Source organism: Eublepharis macularius, chromosome 6 (genome assembly GCF_028583425.1).
Source record: "Eublepharis macularius isolate TG4126 chromosome 6, MPM_Emac_v1.0, whole genome shotgun sequence".
NCBI classification, from domain to species: Eukaryota; Metazoa; Chordata; class Lepidosauria; order Squamata; family Eublepharidae; genus Eublepharis; species Eublepharis macularius.
In genome coordinates, this window is record NC_072795.1 from 98,651,741 (window position 1) to 98,671,215 (window position 19,475).

Consider the following 19,475-nt stretch of genomic DNA (forward strand, 5'->3'; position numbering starts at 1 on the left):
TTGTTCTGAAAGCTGATTTATGTGAAAGAAATTTCATATAACACCTTATCCCCCACTGCTTTAAAGGTAAATGAAAAACACTCTTTAATCTCTTCCATAAATAGAGGTTGAGGCCACCCAATGAAACTGAATAGCAGTAGACTGAAGACAGACAAAATAAAGTATTACTTCACACAGAATACAAGTAACATATGAAATGTGCTGCAGTGATATGTGGTCTTCTTGACATTGACATCTGGTTTGAGTGGCTTTAAGAGGAGTGTAGAATCAGTCCCGAACTGACAGGTTCTTCTTGGTCATTCCCTAGCTCTATCTATTGGCTCCATGTAAGGGAAGACATTGCTTTTAAAGATAATCTGGGATATAAAGAAAAGTTAGTTCTGTAACATTGAAAACAGATTGTTATAACATACTGTAAATATGATTTGGGTTAGTTCTTGTTACTGTTTTTGTTAGTAGAGTGAGAGAGTTTGTGTGAGTGTTTGTGTGTAGGTATCAGTGTACAGATCGAATGATATAAAAGTGGACTCCAGAATCTTTACATTAAACCATGGCCAGAAGTTGTGGCACTGAGCAATGGCCAGGCACAATGTCAAGAGAACTACTATTCCAACAAGAGCCTGAGGCAGTACTGTTACAGAGAGGAAGCTGGAGGAAACAGTAAGGGGTTTGGATAGGAATTCCCTAACAAAGCCAGAACTAGACGTATCTAGCAACATGCATGAGGTAGTTAATATTAATAGATGTATTTTTTATTTATTTTACTTCCTTTCTTCCTAGTGGAGTTCTAAAGTGGTTTACAATATTCTATTCTTGATTTTATCCACACAACAACTTTATGAAATAGGTTAGACTGAGACTGTGTGACTGGCCCAAGGTCAGCCACCAAGCTTCCATGGTGGAGTGTGGATTTGAACCTGGGTCTCCCAGATCGTTGTCTGACACTAACCACTACACCACACTGGTGACTGTTACAGTAAGCATTTTGTCTTGTGTGTTTTACCTGCTATTATGACTTCATAGGATCAGACTCTGTCCTTGGCATGTTTACTTTAAAGTTCCATTTAAGGGATTCCCTTTCAAATAACTGCAAAACTGGATGAGAGTCATACTTTGGAATAAGCAGTATGACTCCTGTTTTCAAATAATGCTTATGGAATTATCTTCATGTAACCAGTATTTTTCATAGTGCGATGTGAGTAAGGCTTTTCTTCATTTGCATTTAGGAAGCAATAGAATTTTTGGAGCCATCTTCAGCAATGTGCACCTTGATCTGGGGCTTCAAAGTCCTCTTTCTAATGATATCGTGCAGGTAAGAGCTGTCTTTTACTACACTGGTCCAACAGATATCCAGGCACGCTAAACGTTTTTGAGTTTTGTGAAAGATTACTTTCCAGACAACAAGAACAGCGAAGCTGATTTTGAGTATTTTAAACTGCTTTGCCCCAAGTCAGTACCATACCGTGTCCCTCTGTGTGTGCCCACATGCAAGCTTTGCTTCAAGGCTGTTCAAGCCCATTCATGGCTGTTTCTTGCTTCCCTGAGCTGCACAATATAATGTGAAGCCTCAGCTTCCTTGCTGTTCTGTAGATTCTATCACTCACCTTCCTTTCCCTTCACACCTACCCAAGCAAGTAGGCAGCTGCAGGCAAGGGGAGGGGGAGGATGGCTGGATCCTCTTTCACAGCTCTAGAGTGGCTAAGTGGGGAGAGAGATGGGACAGTGTCCTGATTCTGACCTGGCAGCTTTTATTATCTTACTTGTCGACATGAAAGAGAAGTATGTGACAGTGCTAGGCAAAGAGGAATTAAATTCCTAAGTTAAAAAAGTGAGGCAAACTATTGTTGTCCATTGTTATCATTTGTATAGTATTTGTATGGAACGTGGTGGAATGGAGTTCCGGCACCTCTTGAGGACAATCTAAACTCCCCTCTGTCTGGAGATCAGGGGGCGGGGCCACCGGCCATGTGACCATTTTTGCCGAGGGCAATTTAAACTCTTAAAAACTCCCCGCCCCTGTTCCAGTTGACCCAAAGTGCAGTCCTGAGTTCCACCACTGAGTTCCACCACCTCTTTTCCCAGAAAAAAAGCTCTGGGACTATCAATGTGTGTGGCTCTTTGCAGAATAACGCCAAAAAGATCTATCCATGTTCTGAAGAGCTTTTAATCTAAAGTTCAATGGCAGGAAGCCGAAGAGGGAAGAGAAGGAAGTGATTTAGTTCACTTACGCAGGTTTCATTTCAGTGGGAGAAGGGGACTAAGAAATCATGTTATCCAGCCTATGTTTTAACCCTGAGAAGAAGAGATATTTTCCTCACTTCTCTGGCTAGAGTGTCTGTTAAAATGTCATATGTATTATGAATGTTTGTGTCACTTGCTCTTTCTAGATTCTTTCTGCGGTGTGGATAGTGAGGAGTGATGTAGCCTCTTCCAACCCCCTTCCCAGTCTAGAAATGGTTAACTTCTGGGATGCCTTTTGGAGTACTTTTTTCTTCTGTGAATTGATGTACAATATACCAGTAGAAAAGTAGATGGGAACTGGGGAGGGTAAAATGCAGGGAAATTGGTCACCTGGAAGCCCTACTGCCACTGTGCTGAATTGGCAGCCCCAGCATCAACAGGGCTTCTGAAGAAAAGCATCACTGTGTGGGACTCCTATACAACATGATTGTCTTTTAGATGCTTAAATGGAACCATTTATTTCTTTTATTCACTAACCATACTTTGGCTGGAAAATGGGCTTGATTAACATTGATGATTGTTAAATGCCTGTGAGGTGTCATGGTTAGACTATTGCATGAGGATATGGGTTCAAATCCCCGTTTTGCCATGGCAGTTTGCTGGGTGACCTTGAGCCAGTCAAACACTTTCATCCTAACCTATCTCAAAGGGTCCTTAAGAGGATAAAATGGTGGAGAGGAAAACTATGCAAGCAGCTTTGGGGACCTGGGGAGAAAGGCAGGACATAAATAAAGTGAATAAATAAATAAATACAGTAACACACACACACACACACACGTTATATGTGATTGTGACCTCAGTTTTAGGAAATTTGTTTTAAGTGGAATTCATTGTGCACAGAAAAGCTTTTTTAAAAGCATGCATTATATATTTTTAACTAGCTAGTTCTTTATGCAGAATCCTAGAATGGCTGCTTCATAGTCATGATACATTTGTATACATGCCAGTGTTTTGGGATATGTATGAGTGGAATTTGCCTGATGAAGAACACATCGTTAAAAATTAAGTAGCATCAATTGCCTTGCACAAGGAGGTTCCAGTACATAACGTAAGAGGAAATTTTCTTCTTTCTTCCCAAAGATAAATAATGTGTGTGTGGGGGGGGTAGGTACTTTAATAGAGGAAATGTAACTAAATCTTTTTATCTATAAATATGTTAAGTAAAATGTGTGCTTTCATCAACAGAAGTTAGTACTGTGAAGAAGAACATAGGTTGGAGAGGAACATAGATGGTATGGTATTAAAATGTTATGTTAAAGCCACCATTTCCTCTGGGTGTAGACTAGACATGGGCACGAACCAAAAAAAAAAAGAACAAGCTGTTCGTTGTTTGTTGCCATCCATGAACAACGAACAATGAACAGTAATGAGCATGACCCTGTTCACAAACATGTTCGTTGTTTGTTGTTTGTGGCCCCTTAAAGATCCCTGCCGCTTGCCAGCTGATAGTTTAAAGGGCCCTTTCCTGCCACGTGCAAGGGGCAGGGCCCTTTAAACACCCCACAAACTGACCTTCCCCGGGAAAGGCATGATCCATGGGTCCTTCCCTTTGTTGTCATTTTTGCTCCACAGTGGCAAAAACAGGACTCTCTGGTGGAAGCTACTTTGAGGGGTTACAAACTGACCTTCCCAATGTCCAATACCCACCAAATTTGCAGGGGACATAGTCCTCACTGTCCTCCGAAGACCCCCAAGTTTCAGAGAGATTGCACCCTGGGAAAGGCATGATGCATGGGTGTCTGGAGTCTGAGCCCCAGCCCCCAGACTTGCCAGGAGGGAATAGCAGGAGGCAAAAGGGAGGCAGCAACCCTGTGGCCTGGCAGGCAGGGCCTGCAAGGTGGGTGGGGTGCTGAGAGAAGGCCCTATAAAAGCTGGCTGGGAAGAGCTCTGAGGTGGTGGGTGTGAGTAAGGAGTGATGGTGTGGAGTGAGAGCAGAGTAGTGTGAGAGTGGAAGCTTGGAGGAGAGTTCTGGGAGGAGGAGTTGATGGAGGACGCAGAGGGTAAGCAGACCAGGTTGCGCAGGCCAGCGAGTGGATTGAGAGAGAGTCAGGGTGATGTATACCGCCCCTCCTTCCACAGAGCAGGGTCCTGCAGCATCCCTGGCGCCCCTCTGATGTCAGGGCCGGCCCAGCCGGCGCCCCGCCCAGCGGCGGCAGCGACAAGCCCTGACAATGGGTCTCCCCCTTTGTTGTCATTTTCTCTTCACAGTGGCAAAAACGGGACTTTCTTCTGGAAGTACTTTGAAAGGTTAAAGCGAGAAGGAAAGCCAGAAGGAGTTCAGACAGAGTTCAGTCCCTGCTGTTGCCAGGGGAATTGATTGAAGGTGCCTGACTGTCTGGCTTGACGAACGGCTGACAAAGGCAACGAACAAGGCTTGCAAGGACCGCTTGTTTGTTTAGAATGGAGCTTCACAAACGGCTTGTTTGCAAACAAATGAACGGGCTGTTCGTGGGGTTTTTCTGTTCGTAATGCTGTTCGTGCCCATGTCTAGTGTAGACACTATAATCTCTGATCCACCCTACATTTTGGGAACACAGGGAACAAAAGCATTCTGGCTCCTTTTGTATACCAAAAGCCGTTGCCAAAGGGGCGATAGAGAGTGTTGAAGTGCTTAACTCTTTCCCCATCTGTCCTTCCCCTCTCTAGATAACACTTGCAGGGTTTCAGTTGCATATCTGACACATGTTTGAAAACGATTGGTAGAGCCTGAGGGGAGCAATTTGAAACAGGAAGATGGTAGGCAAGGAAAACTTTATGTATCTCCTTGCCATTTCCCCACTCTGCCTGCTCTGGATGTGCTGTTTCCTGCACAAAAAGAACAACCAGGCTACCATTTCACACATTTTCCTGCAAGGTGTAGTTTGAATTGTTGGAAGAAGGGACTGACAATGTCTCTTGCTCAGGCCTTTAGGACTGCCATCAGAGAAGAAGGAAGGCAGCAACCGTAGAGTTAGTTAGGTAGATAGGTTGCTATCAGTCTTCTTCCTGCCAGGGGAACTTCCTTCCTTCCCTTCTCTCCCTCTTCTCTCTCTCTCTTCTTCCCTGCATGTACCAGGAGAGGCAGCATGGTGTCTCCTCCTGAGAGAGATGGCCTACGTTCAATCTAAAGCCATCCTAGCTAGTTAGATCAGTTACTAGTTCTTTCTCTCCACTAAAAGTATGTAGATATATTTCTTTAGATAGATAAACAGTCATTGGTTCTCTAACTTGAATGAGAGCGGTCTGCGTGCAGTTTGTTTAGTTAACGTTCCTTAACTAAAACCAATATGAACATGTAGTTTGAGGGTTTTTCTATCACTTCAAAGAGCCTGTTTGAGCAGATCTGACAGTGGAACACAAGAAATAAGTGTATTCATCACAGGCAACAACTCTTTGGAATTTTTTTAATTTGTTCCTCTTATACACAATTGGTACCATTAAATACATTCCCCACACTCTCTATCTTTATACCTATGAATCAATACCTTATACTAATCAGTAATCTAATTTATAGAAATGCCAGATTTTACTCTGTTTGAAAGCCCTTCACTAATCCTTGATGTGTGGGACCTTTCTGTAGTTACTCAGCAGTGAGGGAAATGGCACTCTGTATACTTTATAAACTATACGAATAGAAGAGTATAAAAAGAGCCTTGTTGCATCAGGTTAATGGTCCATCTAGCCCAGCATCCTCTTTCCCTCTGTGGACAAGCAGATGCTCCATATGGCCTGCAAGTAGAGGTCAAAGCCAACCCCAACTGATCCTTCCACCAGCAACTGGCTTTCAGAGGTATACTGTTTTGAAACATGAATGTCCTGTTCAGCCATTGTGGCTAATCTCCAATGTTGAACTTGTCAATAAATTTGTCTAATCCACTTTTAAAGACATGTCGTCACTTCATGGTGAATGCTAGAAGTTAAGTGGGGCATCTGCAAAGATTTGTTCAGAGAGGGAATCTTTTCCTCTTTACCCTATCCAGCAGTGCTTGCAGCCTCTCCTTTCCCGGTCATCTACCTTTTTCAGTTTCTTCCCTGGCAGCTTCAGCACTCACTCGCTCGCTCGCTCACTCATCTTTTTCTTTTCCTCTCCTTTCCTCTTCAGCTTTCCCTTTTTACCTTGTTTGCTTTTCCCCTTCTGCTTTTTCATCCCTCTCTTCTATGTTTTATCCTTTTGGTTTGTCTGTCTCCCCTGCACTGGCACAAACTGAAGCTTTGAACCCTCAGCAGTCCTCAGGGGGACAAGCAACTCCAACCATGGCCACCGAGGTCTTACAACATAGTCTCACAAAATTTCATTGGAACAGTTTTCTTAAAGAAGCAGATATCTCTTCTATGATTTTGGGGTTGTTTTTCTAACACCCAATGATTTTTTTTCTACTTTTCATATTGTTCTGCAAATCTGGGGCTTTGGCCATGCTTATAGCACAATAACCCCTGTCTGCCCCTGGTCCCATTGTATGGAGTTTTTGGTCTACTCTCTAGTACTCTGTTCAGAATTAGATATTATTATGGGTAGCTTCTTTCATCTATCCTGAAAAAGCACTGCCCGTTACATTACTGGCAGAAAACAGTGAAGACTTGAAATGACTACTGATGAAGTTTAAAGGAGAAGGTGCTAAAGCAAAATTACAGCTGAACATCAAGTAGACAAAATTAATGACTACTGTGGAATTACACAGTTTTGAAGATGACAATGAAAAAACTGAAATTGTTAAAAGATTTTCTATTTCTTGGTTCAGTCATCAACCAAAAGGAAGACTGCAAACAAAAATCAGAAGATTGGGACTTAGAAGAGCAACCATGAGGGAACTAGAAAATATCTATAAGGATAAGGATGACTCACTGAGGTATTCCACCTTACTATGTATGGATGTGAAGGTTGGACAGTGAAGAAGGCTGAAAATTGATTCATTTGAAATGTGGCACTGGAGGAGAGTTTTGATACCATGGACAGCCAAAAGATAAATAAGTGTGTTCTAGATCACATCAAGCCTGAATTTTCCCTAGAAGCTAAAATGACAAAACTGAGGCTATCGTACTTTGGTTACATCATGAGAAGACAAGACTCTCTGGAAAAATTCAGGTTAGGAAAAGTTGAAGGCAGAAGGAAAAGAGGAAGGCCCAAAATGAGATGGCTTTACTCAGTAAAGGAAGCCATGTTCTCTAGTTTGGAAGATCGGAGTCAGTCTGTTAACAACAGGACATTTTGAAGGTCTTTCATTCAGAGAGTTGCCATAAGTCAGAAAGGGCTTGACAACACATAATACGCACATACACACGTGTGTGTGTTTCGGGAGAGAGAGAAAAACTCTGGATATATCTCTGTATTCTTCATATGCTCCGCAGCCGGATTTTGGCATAGAAATTGGATGCCAGGGACTAGAAGCTCCAGAACAAAACAGGAATCAGGACAAAAACAGGGTTTTTTTTGTTTTTTCCAAAGAGTGGTTTTCAGTTTTCCCAGTTAAAAAACTAGGAATCTGTGGAGAACACTTTAAAAAACCCTCTTATGAACTACTTTTCTTTGAAATGAGTTAAATGCTTTTCAAAACAAGTTTTTACTTACTCAAAATGTATAGCATGGACATTTAAAGCCTCACCCCCCCCCCCATTTTTCCAACAGGTATTTTGGGGAGCACTGTCAAAAACACCTATGAAATTTTTAAAAAATTACTAAAATGCCTTTTCAGTTGGTTTTACTCACTCAAATGTATAGCATTCAGTTTCCATTGGGGAAAGTGGGCAATTGAGAAATATTTGGAGCATTAAAAAGACTCATGTAACACTTTTTTGCTGTTGTTTTGGAATGAATGAAAATATGATACCAGTAGGTACAGCAGTTTGTGTGTGAAATTTTGCTTGCAGATAACAAAGCTATTTATACTTTTAAATTCCACAAATATTTCAGTTAATAATTTTATATGATAACTAAGTTATACATTATGCATTTTCTGTTGCTAAAGAAGCAAAATAGATTTAGGTTTGAAGGAAAGTTAATATTGTATACGTTTAAATATATTTATATTTGCATATATTTAAATATATATTTGTTTAAATTTCCCCCAACCCCTCTTCCATTTTTTTTAAACCTGGAAAAATGGGTCCTCCCCATCTCAAGGCTTCAACAGTTCCAGAAATTTTACATTTGTAGGTAGGTCTGGTCTATGGTAAGGCTTTGCATACATTTTATGTACCATACAAATCCACTCTTCGGGTGTAAACCCTCAAGATTGTTTTCTCTGTTTTTCATCAGTCTTACAGAAAGTTCTTGTCCATGGTGAGCTAATATTGTGGGTGTGTTTTAATATGTATTGGTAGCTGTTAAGTATGGCTGAGAATTCAGACCTGTTTCTGTTGTGAGCTTTAGAACATTTTAGAATAAGAATAAACAAGAGAGTGCCCCTGAGCACATGTAGAAAAATCTTTTCCCGTGTCCGTCATTCCACAGCCTGGGATTATGGATGAGTTCACACAAACACATTCATCACTTCAGCTGTGTGGTGTTAAGTGTTAAGTCTCCTTTGTGGTGGCTTATTCCAGAACCTCAGACAAGGCTACTTCCAGTGCCACAGTACAACCAAGTATGCTCAGGGTGGCTTGTATAAACTTCATTACCCATGTGAACTGGACTCAGATCCAGACTCAAATGGAAAAGAATGAACACTTCATGCCTAGAGGTGTAGTACTGAAATGAAAAGAGAGGGGAATCCAAAGCAGGTTTAGAAAAGAAAGCACAAGATGTATGGAGATAATTTATTGAGGAGTAGACATGTGCACGAACCAAAAAAATTTAATGAACCAGCAGTTCATGGTTCGGTGCCAACAACGAACCTGAACCAGCGAACCTCAACGAACTTTTCCCGCTGATGAACTGGTACAAGGTTCATGGGCATCAGAACGGCCCCTGTTGGACTTAGAGAGCCCATATTTCCAGGGAGTGTTTAGCAGGCTCTCCTCCAGCCAGCACCCAAGTTTGGTCAAGATTGCAAAAGAGATCTTGGAGTTGTACCCTCTCCAATCTGAGGCCCCCAGGAAACTCCCATTCGATACAATTAGAGCCACCAGTTGACATTGGCCCAGAGTACAAGGGGTTGGCCGTCAGAACTGCCTATCAGGGTTTGCAGGGAGGAGATTGGAGTGCCCATGGCTACAGAACACCCCCCTTCCCCCTCCCTCCCCCCGGGTGTCTTCTCCCATGTGACCAATTGTAACCAATTTGCAGCTCCATGGTTGGAAGGAAGACCTGCCGATCAAAGTAAGCTGGGCTTCCATTTGGGTTTCCAGGGCGACAGAAGGAGTGCAGACAGAGTTCAGGCATTCCCCCAGCTCCATTTCTAAGGGAACTGATTGATGGTGCCTGACTGTCTGGCTTCACGAACCGCAGGCGAACATAACAAACCGGGCTTCCAACAAATGCTGGTTCATTGGCCATGGACCCTCACGAACCGCCAGTTCGCGAACAGACAATCAGGCGGTTCATGGGGTTTTTTGGGTTTGCAATGCGGTTCGTGCCCATGTCTATTGAGGAGAATCAGGGTTACAGGCAAGCAGTCAGAGCAGTATTTCAGTATGTTCCAACATAAAATACCATGCCTGTCTACAATACCAATACTCAGTCCTGGAACCTCCCAGTAGTGCCCCCACAGAGCAGTGCATACCTCAGAGAATGGGAATAAGACAGCAAGAAGTAAGCAGATGAAGGAAGAGAGATGAAGGGTTATTATCAGTCTGACTCCTTTTCTATGTTTGGGAATCATCTAGATCCTTTTTTGGTTCTCAGACTGGCATATCAGTTATGGCTCGGAGGGAGGTCCAGGGAAGGATGCTTGGTGAGGGGGGCAAGCAGGTGATCTAGCAGCAATTTCAGACAAAGTGAGGCTAGGTGTGACCAGAATGTCAGGACCCAGGACACACAAATAGGAAGCAAGCAAGAGTGCATGTACGTGTTTAGAGTGGCAACGTGCAGGGTAGCATTTGCTTAGGCAGTATGCAATTTGGCATGGAGAAGAGAGCTGACTATTTTTATAGATGGACGTAGAGGGAATTGGCGGCAAGGAAGATGGCTATACGAGAAGGGTAACAATGGGATCTCCACCAGTGTTTACATAGTCCTTTTCCAAGGAGGCAAATGAGACCAGTGTTCTCAATTAAAGAGTGGTTTTATTAAAAGGGAAAAATTCACACACACACACACACAAGATTGCATACAACACGCAAGATGCCTAGGAAAAGCAGTGGTGAAAGTGGAATAGATTTGAGGGATTGCAGGGTGATAATTACCTATCCGGAGAATGGAGAGGTCTGCAGAGGAAGAGCTTCAAATGTCCAGCATTCTTGGCAGAGAGAGACTCAGGGCCAAGCTACACATGACGAATGACACTTGAACAGCAAGTGTATTTCTCCCTGTTCACTTGCCCTCCACTCAATCCACTTGCCATTCAAGTGTCATTCGTCATGTGTAGCTTGGCCCTTAGGGAAGGTGACCCCAAGGGAGCAGCACTTCATATCCAATAAGCATGCACAGTTTGAATGGGGCAAGGGTCCCTATTTTTATAGGCCAAAACATGCCCTGACGTGGAAGAGCCCTCCAACTGTTGGAAAAAAGACCCCAACTGTCAGTTCCTGGGGTAACAAAGGTTTGATTACCTCTTGACTGGTTGCTGCAGGGGTGGGACAAAAGGGTAAGATTTTGCTCTCCTGTTGAATCATAAAGGAATGTTAGCAAATTAATGTCCTGGAGTTGAGTTGATGAATTTAGTTGGGGAATGCACCTTGTCCCAGGAATGAATTACAAAAACTTATGGGTGCTAGTTGATTTCTCCTCAATCTTGGGCTGGGGGTCTCATCACGGAAGGAGGGGGAAAGGAATGTGCTAAGTGGGATGACACAGCAAGACCTTTCTTGCTCTTGCTCCACCTGGAGCTGAGAGGAAAGTAAACTAATAATCTCTGGTCATTCTGTATTTACATTTGGCATTCCATTCATGCCTGGATCTCCCGGGTGAGACTCAGCAACTGCTAGCTGGAATCCCCCTGTTTGCAAACTAAACTGCATTTAATCCAGGGGCCTTGTGATTCTTATATCACAGGTAGCTATTAAATAGCTATTAAACATGGCAGAGGCCGGACCGATTGCTTAAATGGGGAACCAGACCAGCCTACATAATTCTCTTCTCCTCCATGTTATCCTTACAATAACCATGTGAGGTAGAACCTAGGCTGAGAGGGTATGACTGGCCCAAGGTTACCTAGCAAGATTCCATGGCAGGATAGGGATTTGAACCTGGGTCTGCCAGGTCCTAGTCTGATACACTAAATATTATTCTGTGCTGGCTCTTGGGGTTTAAGAGGATTTAAAGCAAGAGGTGAAATAATAAGCAGGGAATGGAGTTAGCAGTAAACATAATTATTAGCATTGGTGCATAAATAAATGTTATTGTCAATAAGTGCAAGGAGAGAGAATTTGGGTCAGAAGGGAAGAGGGTAGAGCATTTGAGCTAAAGGCTGGTTTGTGATTTGCAGACTATGGTTAGAGAATCAGCAGTAAATGTGCAGTGAACCAATGAAGTAAGTCTTTTAGATCAAAGTTGAATGTTCCAGGCAGGCAGGCAGGCAAGCAGGCATTATGGTGTCTTGTTTCAGGGGTGTGTGTGTCATGACCCCCTCTGCCCAGCCCAAGGACTTTGACTTGGAGGGCTCAGAGGAAGAGCCTGGGGAGCAGAAGCCAGGGAACCAGAGGGATCAGAGAGGGCCTGATGCTGCAGAGGCACCTGCTGACCCTGCTCCAGCAGCTCCAAAGACCACCCTGCCTGAACTTGCAAGTGAGCCCTTGCCACCAGCTTCTGAGATAACCATTAGGCCTCTGCCAGGCAGGACATGAACCTGGGGCATTGCCCCTCCCCCCCGGACACACTCTCACTCTGCAGGAATGGTGGTGATGGAAGGCCAGGCTGATGTGGCACAAAGAAGGCAAAGTGCCGGACTGGCTGTGTGCAACCTCCCTGTAGACCTGAGCAGAGTGCTGAGAGTGATTCTTTCTCACAGGATCCTGACAAAGCACAGTGTAGCCTCAAGCGCTTGAACACCTGCCAGCAAGTGCAGCTGAGGCTTGAGAAGACTGCCTTGCTGGATCAACTTGTCCACTAGGCTCAAGCTACAAGCTCCAGTCTGTATTCCCAAGTCTAGGCAGCCCTACTCCAGAGGAGCCCAGGCCTGGCCAGTGTGCAAAGTGCATGGCAGTGAGTGTTCATAGATGAATTTGCTGCTTGCTTGTAATAGGGCATGGTTGTTGCTGAATGACACACACGCACACAGATGGAGTGCCTTATGTTGCCACGGGTGGCAGATAGTGTCTGACAATCTGAGCATTTTCATATGCAAGACTTAAATTGCCTTTAAGCCTCTTCTGTTGTTTATGTGAACATTTGATGGTTGCTAATAAGGAAGTGGAAAATGTGTACGTGTGACATGCAGAGCTTTCTGGACATGGGTTTTACATCTGCATTACAAACCAGATTAAACAAAAGGACCATTTTAAATTTAAACGTATAGACGCATCCCTTTTTCTGGTGTTAAGGAGACCAACAATTTTGGTATTGCCCCTTTTGCGAGCGAGCACCAGCTCCCCATTTATAGCTGGTACAGCAGAGACTATTGAATAATTTAGTTTTGCAGAGATTTATTTGGGTACTTATAAATCAGCATACAATTTACCAGAGCCCTTCAGACAATAAAAGAGATGGTAGTATTTGGAGAACCCTTTGGTTTTAGTGGCTTTCATATTGTAGTGCTGGAAACAGAGTTGTGTGGTTTCTCCTTGTGTTACAAGACAGGAAGGACTGAATTTTGGTCTCCTTGTTAGCTCGTAAAGATGAGCACCCCTTGGCATGGACTGCCAGACTATTAAAAGCTTTATGATGCTGAAAAGTTGATAGTCCCGCCTGCCACAGTGCTGTTGGTCCTTATTCCTTTTTTAGACACAAATGTTCACTGTGCATTAGAATGTAGGAAAGCAGAGAGAGCAGACAATCTCAGCAACAGGGAGATAGGTGGGTATGGAGGAAAGTGGGATCTATCCTGCCGCAAACACCCCATCTTTGCTTGAGTGAGATAGTGCGAACTACCTCAGTGAAGCCCCCCATGTCCTTAAAAGAGGAGAGATAGGATGGAGCAGAGTAGAGAAAGTCTGACATTGAGAAAGAGGGCTGTGATTCAGTGGTTAAGCACATGTTATTCATCTAGAAGGTTCTGGTTCGATCCCTGGCATGTCCAGTTGAAGCACTGAAAAAAGTGGAGATCCTGGAGAGTTCTGCCAGTCAGAGTAGACAGTACTGGAGCAGAAGGCCCATTGTTGTCTGACTTGGATTAAAGGAGTTTCAAAGGTAGCCTTATTATACGAGTAGGAAAGGGTGGCATGGAGTTGTTTTCCGCTGCCCCAGAAGGTTGGACCGGAAACAACAGGTTGAAATTAAATCAAGAGCTTTTGGCTAAACATTAGGAAGAACTTCCTGACAGAGCAGTCCCTCAGTGGAACAGGCTTCCTTGGAAGGTGGTGGGCTCTGGAGGTTTTTAAACAGAGGCTAGATGGCCATCTGACAGCAATGCTGATTCTGTGAACCTAGGCAGATCATGAGAGGGATGGCAGGAAGGGTTACATCAGTGCTTAGTTCTTATGGCCCCTTCATACCTGCCCAGGGTAAGGCCGATTGCCACATTGGGGTCAGGTAGCAATTTTCCTCAGACCAGTTCCTCAGACCAATTTTCCTCAGACCACCATCCCAGTGGCAATTTACCATCTTCTGAGCATGGAATAAAGAAGGATCACTGGGTATGTGTGTGGGGTGGGGGGGTGGGGGGGTGGAGAGGTATTTGTGAATTTCCTGCATTGTGCAGGGGGTTAGACTAGAGGACCCTGGAAGTCCCAACCATATGATTCTGTGATTCTAAGGCAAGGAAATATGCACCCATTAAAAATTAAGTCCTGTATTCTAGGGTGGGAGTTTAATGTGGATCCTACAACTGAAAAGGTATTTTCATCTTGACAGTACACTTACCATATAAGATAGAATTGTGCAGCAGATAAACTCTGTTCTGTCTTTCAAAGTGCATTGCAAAACAAGGCAGTTAACAATAATCTTAACACATCACTCTGTATGTAGTACAAGCAAGGGAGAGTTCTGTGGCACCTTAGAGACTGGCAATGCAATCATAAGCACAGATATATATTGTTCTTTTCATGTTATTGTACTAACAGTGTACAAAGAAGGGTGCTTTTATAATTGCACTTCATGGAGTTCCCTTTGCATTGTTGTTTCTGCATTATCTGTGTGAAATTTGGTGCTGGGAAAAATGGATTTGGAGAGAGAATACAAAAAATAAATTTTGCTTCAGCAAAGAAACAATACTGCTGCATTTTCTCCCTTGGGGGAGTTTGATTAAGTGGATTTCAGGGTGCATATTAAAAAAAGCTTCATTATAATCAACAAGGAAAGATCTAGTGTTGTTATGCATCTCACACATTTCACAAAAGCAGTGACCTTACGAATTTTGTTCAGTTATTGGGGCTATTGTAGCAAATTTGGGTAAGACATAAGGCTGATAAATTCTGCTGTGGAAAGATTAACAGTTGAATCAAGTTTGGCATTTGGAGGGATGCTGCCGTTGCTACAACTGCGTGTAGTAAGGACTATGAAAACAGCTTAGCTTCTTCTGTGTTACCAATTTGCCAATAAACACTGGTTTAACCTGAGGCATTAGCCCTGGAGTAACCTCCCTGTTATTCTTTCCTGTTAGATTAATGCAAGTTTCCCCCACTGAAGGAAAAGGTGAAATTCTTCCTCCAACCATACAGAAAATAATGAAAGGATATAACAAGTACCTGCGCCCATTTTTTGACAGTAAGTAGAAAATGTGATATGACGGGAATAATCTGTTTGATACCATGCGGCATCTGAAGAAAGAGAAATGAGCTCATAATCGGAACCTTGCTGGTCCTTTTTCTTTGACTGCATTGTATCATTTTGAAAGGATATGATGTTCTGTATTATGGAACTGCAGGCTTTAATTCTGCTCCCACAATACTGGGGGATGGTCCTTGCTGTTAACAAACTGGCTCATATAATCCAGGCTCGAGTCCCTGTTATAGTGATCCACAAACAAAGCACAGAAACAAGATTAGTGCCTGTTGTAAAAGGAATACATTCACCCAAGTGACTAGATGTTTATTGGCTATTTCCACCATCTGCTGAAGAAACAAATCCACTGTTCAGTCTGAAGTTTAAAATTTAGACTGAGAGAAAAAAGCTTGCTTCTTCAGCTCCATAATCAGCTGTTCGGCTTCTTCAGCTCCATAGTCTCATAGCTGTGAGATAAATGGTCACATCTCACATAGATGTTGAGAGTTGCATGTTTTTGTATCATCTCCTGACTGAATAATTCAGAATATGTTTTTTATTAAAGTGCGTTATTTAACATCATTTATAACTGCCATACACCAATTGGATATGCTGAACTTCACTTTAAACAGTTTGTTTTAATTATTCCGAAACGATTTAGGAGAGATGTACAGAGTGATGTTGGTTTCCCTACTTCCTGTTGTCCTAGTAGACAGATACTTTAAACACAAAGAAATGCAGAGCATCAAAGCTTCAAGATAAAACAAATGCCAAAAAAGATCTAAAACATTGAAAAGGGCTCTAATAAGCATTACAAAGTCATTCCCACATGAAGCATCCCACCACAAGTTCATGTCACTTGCCATTTTTAAAGCTATTATGCGAAATATTAAAACACAGTGCTGTGTTTTATGGAAATAGCGATAGAAAAGTGCAAAAATATCTCCTTCTGGTTTTCCCCTCCAAATTGGCAAATGGACATAGCTATTTTTTTAATAATTAATTTGGACTGTAATCCCACCATATTCTTGCATCAGATGCACTGAAGTTCCTGTATCAGCATTGTAGTGGAAAGTAGTGTAGTGTGTATGTTCATCCATTAAAGGAGAAGCAAAGCTGAATACAACTCTTCTCTAGGGATGGCACTTTTGTTATCCCCCTCCTCATGAACTTTCTGCAGTGTAGACTGGGAGAGACCATGAGTTGTTATTCTCTGCAGAGGGCCTCTTGTGCTCATTGGCACAATTAGTAACATGTTGTGGCTCTACCAGGGTTGTGTCTGTGTGTGTAGGGAGATGGGCTTGCTCTTAGATGTTTCCATAATGATGTGAAAAAACTGAGCCCTGGAAATTTCATATCAAGAGGAAATTGCAGGGTAAGAGACTCGATGACTCACAGTTGAAGGTGTGAACTTTATGAAAAAAAATATATGAAAGTTCTGCTTATAGTGCAATATCTCTGGCATTAGTCCTTGTGACTCATTCATAGATTTGTAGCTATCTTTCTATATAAAAGGCAAGCTGGATTGGCGACAACACACTTTTTATCCTGATGCACCTGTGTAGGGTCACCAGGATAAAAAGTGTGTCATGGCCAATGTGGCCTCCAAAGGGTGCTGCAGCAGGACAGCTAGGTGAGCCCACATGCCCCTATGGAGGGCGGCAGGATGGCCAGGTGAGCCTGCTTGCCCCTCTAGAGGGCACAGCAGCAGTGGGACGGCCCCTCTATGTACTGTAAAAGTATATGACAAAGATTATAATTTTTCAGTTACAGACACTTGTTGTTATTATCATCTTTACTTCATTGTTCCTATTTGCACAAGTTCCACCATCCCCCCACCCCCTGGTGCTGCCATTCAGCATCCGTTTTATTAGAGTGCTGCACTTACTGAAATATCTGAATGTGGTAATATGCAGCCTTTGACTAGTAAATTAGGTCAGTGTTCTAGATGAGCTGCTGTAAATTATAGGTCTTGGGTTTTTTTTCTGTCTAAAACTTATTTTCTATTGCTGAGCTTAAACTAAGACAGGAAAAAGATGATAATTCTGTTCATATGTGTCAATCCAGTATTTCTTGAAAAGCATTCAGATCTTAATGATGGTAAACCCTTATTCTTTATTGGCTTTGCCCAGTGGACTTCCAGAGGAGAAAAAGGCAAGAATTCTTTGTTGCCAACTATTGGAGGGAAGGAGGAGCTACATTAAATAAATTCCTTCATGCCAGCTGAAGTATCGTTTGATCAAATTTCTCCAAGTTCTGACCAGCTTTATTACAAGATGGAAGAATTATGCAATTGGTATCTGTTTTTATCTGACTTGGTAATGTGTAAGAATTTACGAAGACTCATATGCTGTCAGAGCAAAGGACTATCTCATCCAGCAGCCTGTTTCTTGCAGTCAGTCATATGGCTCTGAAAAGCCTTCAAGCACAGCACAAAGGCCAAAGCCTCCATTTGTTGTTGCCCTCCACCCACCCTCAGCACCTGGCATTCAGGGGTGTACTGCCTCTGAACACAGGGGCCCATTTAGTAATCGTGGTTAACAGTCAACCATTAAGGGTCATACCCTGAACGTCTACTTAGCACTGCAGTGCAGGCAGCAGCTTATTCAAGAAAGCAGATAGACAGGGGAAGTCATATGACTCTAAAACTGCAGAATGAGACAAGAAATGAAAAATGGTAGGGAATGCACATGCTGTGGAATTGAGAGAATGAAGTCCACAGGGAGGAACAGAAGATAGTGGCAAGTGAAAAAAGTATTTCTTTTGATCACAGATAGACTTCCTCAGGCCTCTGTCCTTTTGGAATCTTCAGCAAACACTGCCAGCACCTTTTCAGAAGACCCTGTTCTTTCACTCTTGTCTAACATAAGAGCTTAACATGATGTGTGTGTCCACCTGGTTACAGAGACCCTGGGTAGGAAGGTATGAGAGAACTCTTACTGAGCAGCCTGCTATTTTGCATGAGGCTTTTGTTTTTCTTGAGTTCGTGTTTTATTATTACTTGGATTTTCATAGTGTTGTGGTTTGTTGTGATTTTTTTAAAAAGTCCTTACTGTAGTACACCTCAAATACATAAAAAAGGTGGGAGACAGGGCTTTTTTTCAGCGGGAACTCGGTGGAACCAAGTTCTGGCACCTCCCGAAAATACTCACTTGTCTGGTGGCTCCCCCCCTCAGTTCCCCTCATTTCCCTCTTGAGAGTTCCACCACCTCTTTTCCCAGAAAAAAAGCCCTGGTGGGAGATAATAATAATACTAACAACAACAACATTCGATTTATATATCGCCCTTCAGGACAACTTAATGCCACACTCAGCAGTTTACAAAGTGTGTTATTATTATCCTCACGACAACCACCCTGAGAGGTGGGTGGGGCTGAGAGAGCTCTGGAAGAGCTGTGACTGACCCAAGATCATCCAGCTGGCTTCAGGCGGAGGAGTGGGGAATCAAATCCGGTTCTGCAGATTAGAATCCTGCTGCTCTTAACCACTACACCAAACTCTTTAAAAAAAAAATTTAAACGCTCAGGAACATCTCTTCAGCTGACAACTGAAGTGACATTGCCCAGAAGTAAACAATCAGGTTTATAACTTCCTTTTTCCTTCTTGCATGGTAATAGTCCCTTAGTATCCTTTAGCCAGGCATGTTCGTATGTCCAACCATTGTTGAAATAAACTCTGAAACCCTCTTTCAGAGCCCTAATTAGATCAGTTCCAATCCTTAACCCTGAATAGTGTTACATTAGCATCATCTCCAATGGATTCATAGAGCATTGCTTTTTTTCTTCAATCTTCCTACTCCCAAGTTTTGCATACAATTTGCCACAGTTCAGTTGGGTAGGCTTGAAGAGCATCTCTTCTTCCTGATTTATGGTGGATCAGTGTGATTCATTTTCAGAAGCCTTTCCTTTCTTGCAAACACAGTGAATTGGGTAGCTCATCTGCAGACTGATCACATGATAGACCCAGAAGCAATTCCACTGCAGCTGGCGTTTGAGGAACCAGGTGTTCTAGCAGGGAAGCTTTCTTTCTGCAGTGTTACATCTAGGAAGGCTGAAGGTTGCATCGTTCTGCATCCTTCTTGCTTGCAAAACTGGACTGCTTGAAACTTGAAAGGGACAGAAATACAAAGCAAAGTCTCAGGGAATTAGTTAAATCTAGTTGTCTAAAACAGACATGAAAGGAAAAGATCAGCAGTAAATGTGGGCTTTTAAGGAAAAGTCCCACTTTATTTACATACAGCTGGTCACAAATAACAATTAGTGGCCCTATAGGGGGAAGCACATTCCTGTCCTGTCCTATCTGTCCTAAATAAATAAATATCCCCATTGAAAACTGCACCCAGTCAGTTGAATATGGATCAGAT

General features: G+C 42.8%; 1 protein-coding gene across 1 annotated transcript in view; it reads left to right on the top strand.

Moving 5' to 3' along the window:
- The first annotated feature begins 1,260 nt into the window (after positions 1 to 1,260).
- The window catches only part of LOC129332203 (gamma-aminobutyric acid receptor subunit pi-like), a 64,821-nt gene continuing 46,606 nt past the window's right edge, over positions 1,261 to 19,475 (top strand). The window contains exons 1-2 of the mRNA XM_054983140.1: positions 1,261 to 1,312; positions 15,012 to 15,115. Of these exons, the coding sequence (XP_054839115.1) occupies positions 1,299 to 1,312; positions 15,012 to 15,115 (118 nt within the window). The 5' untranslated portion in view covers positions 1,261 to 1,298. The remainder of the gene's footprint in view (positions 1,313 to 15,011; positions 15,116 to 19,475) is intronic.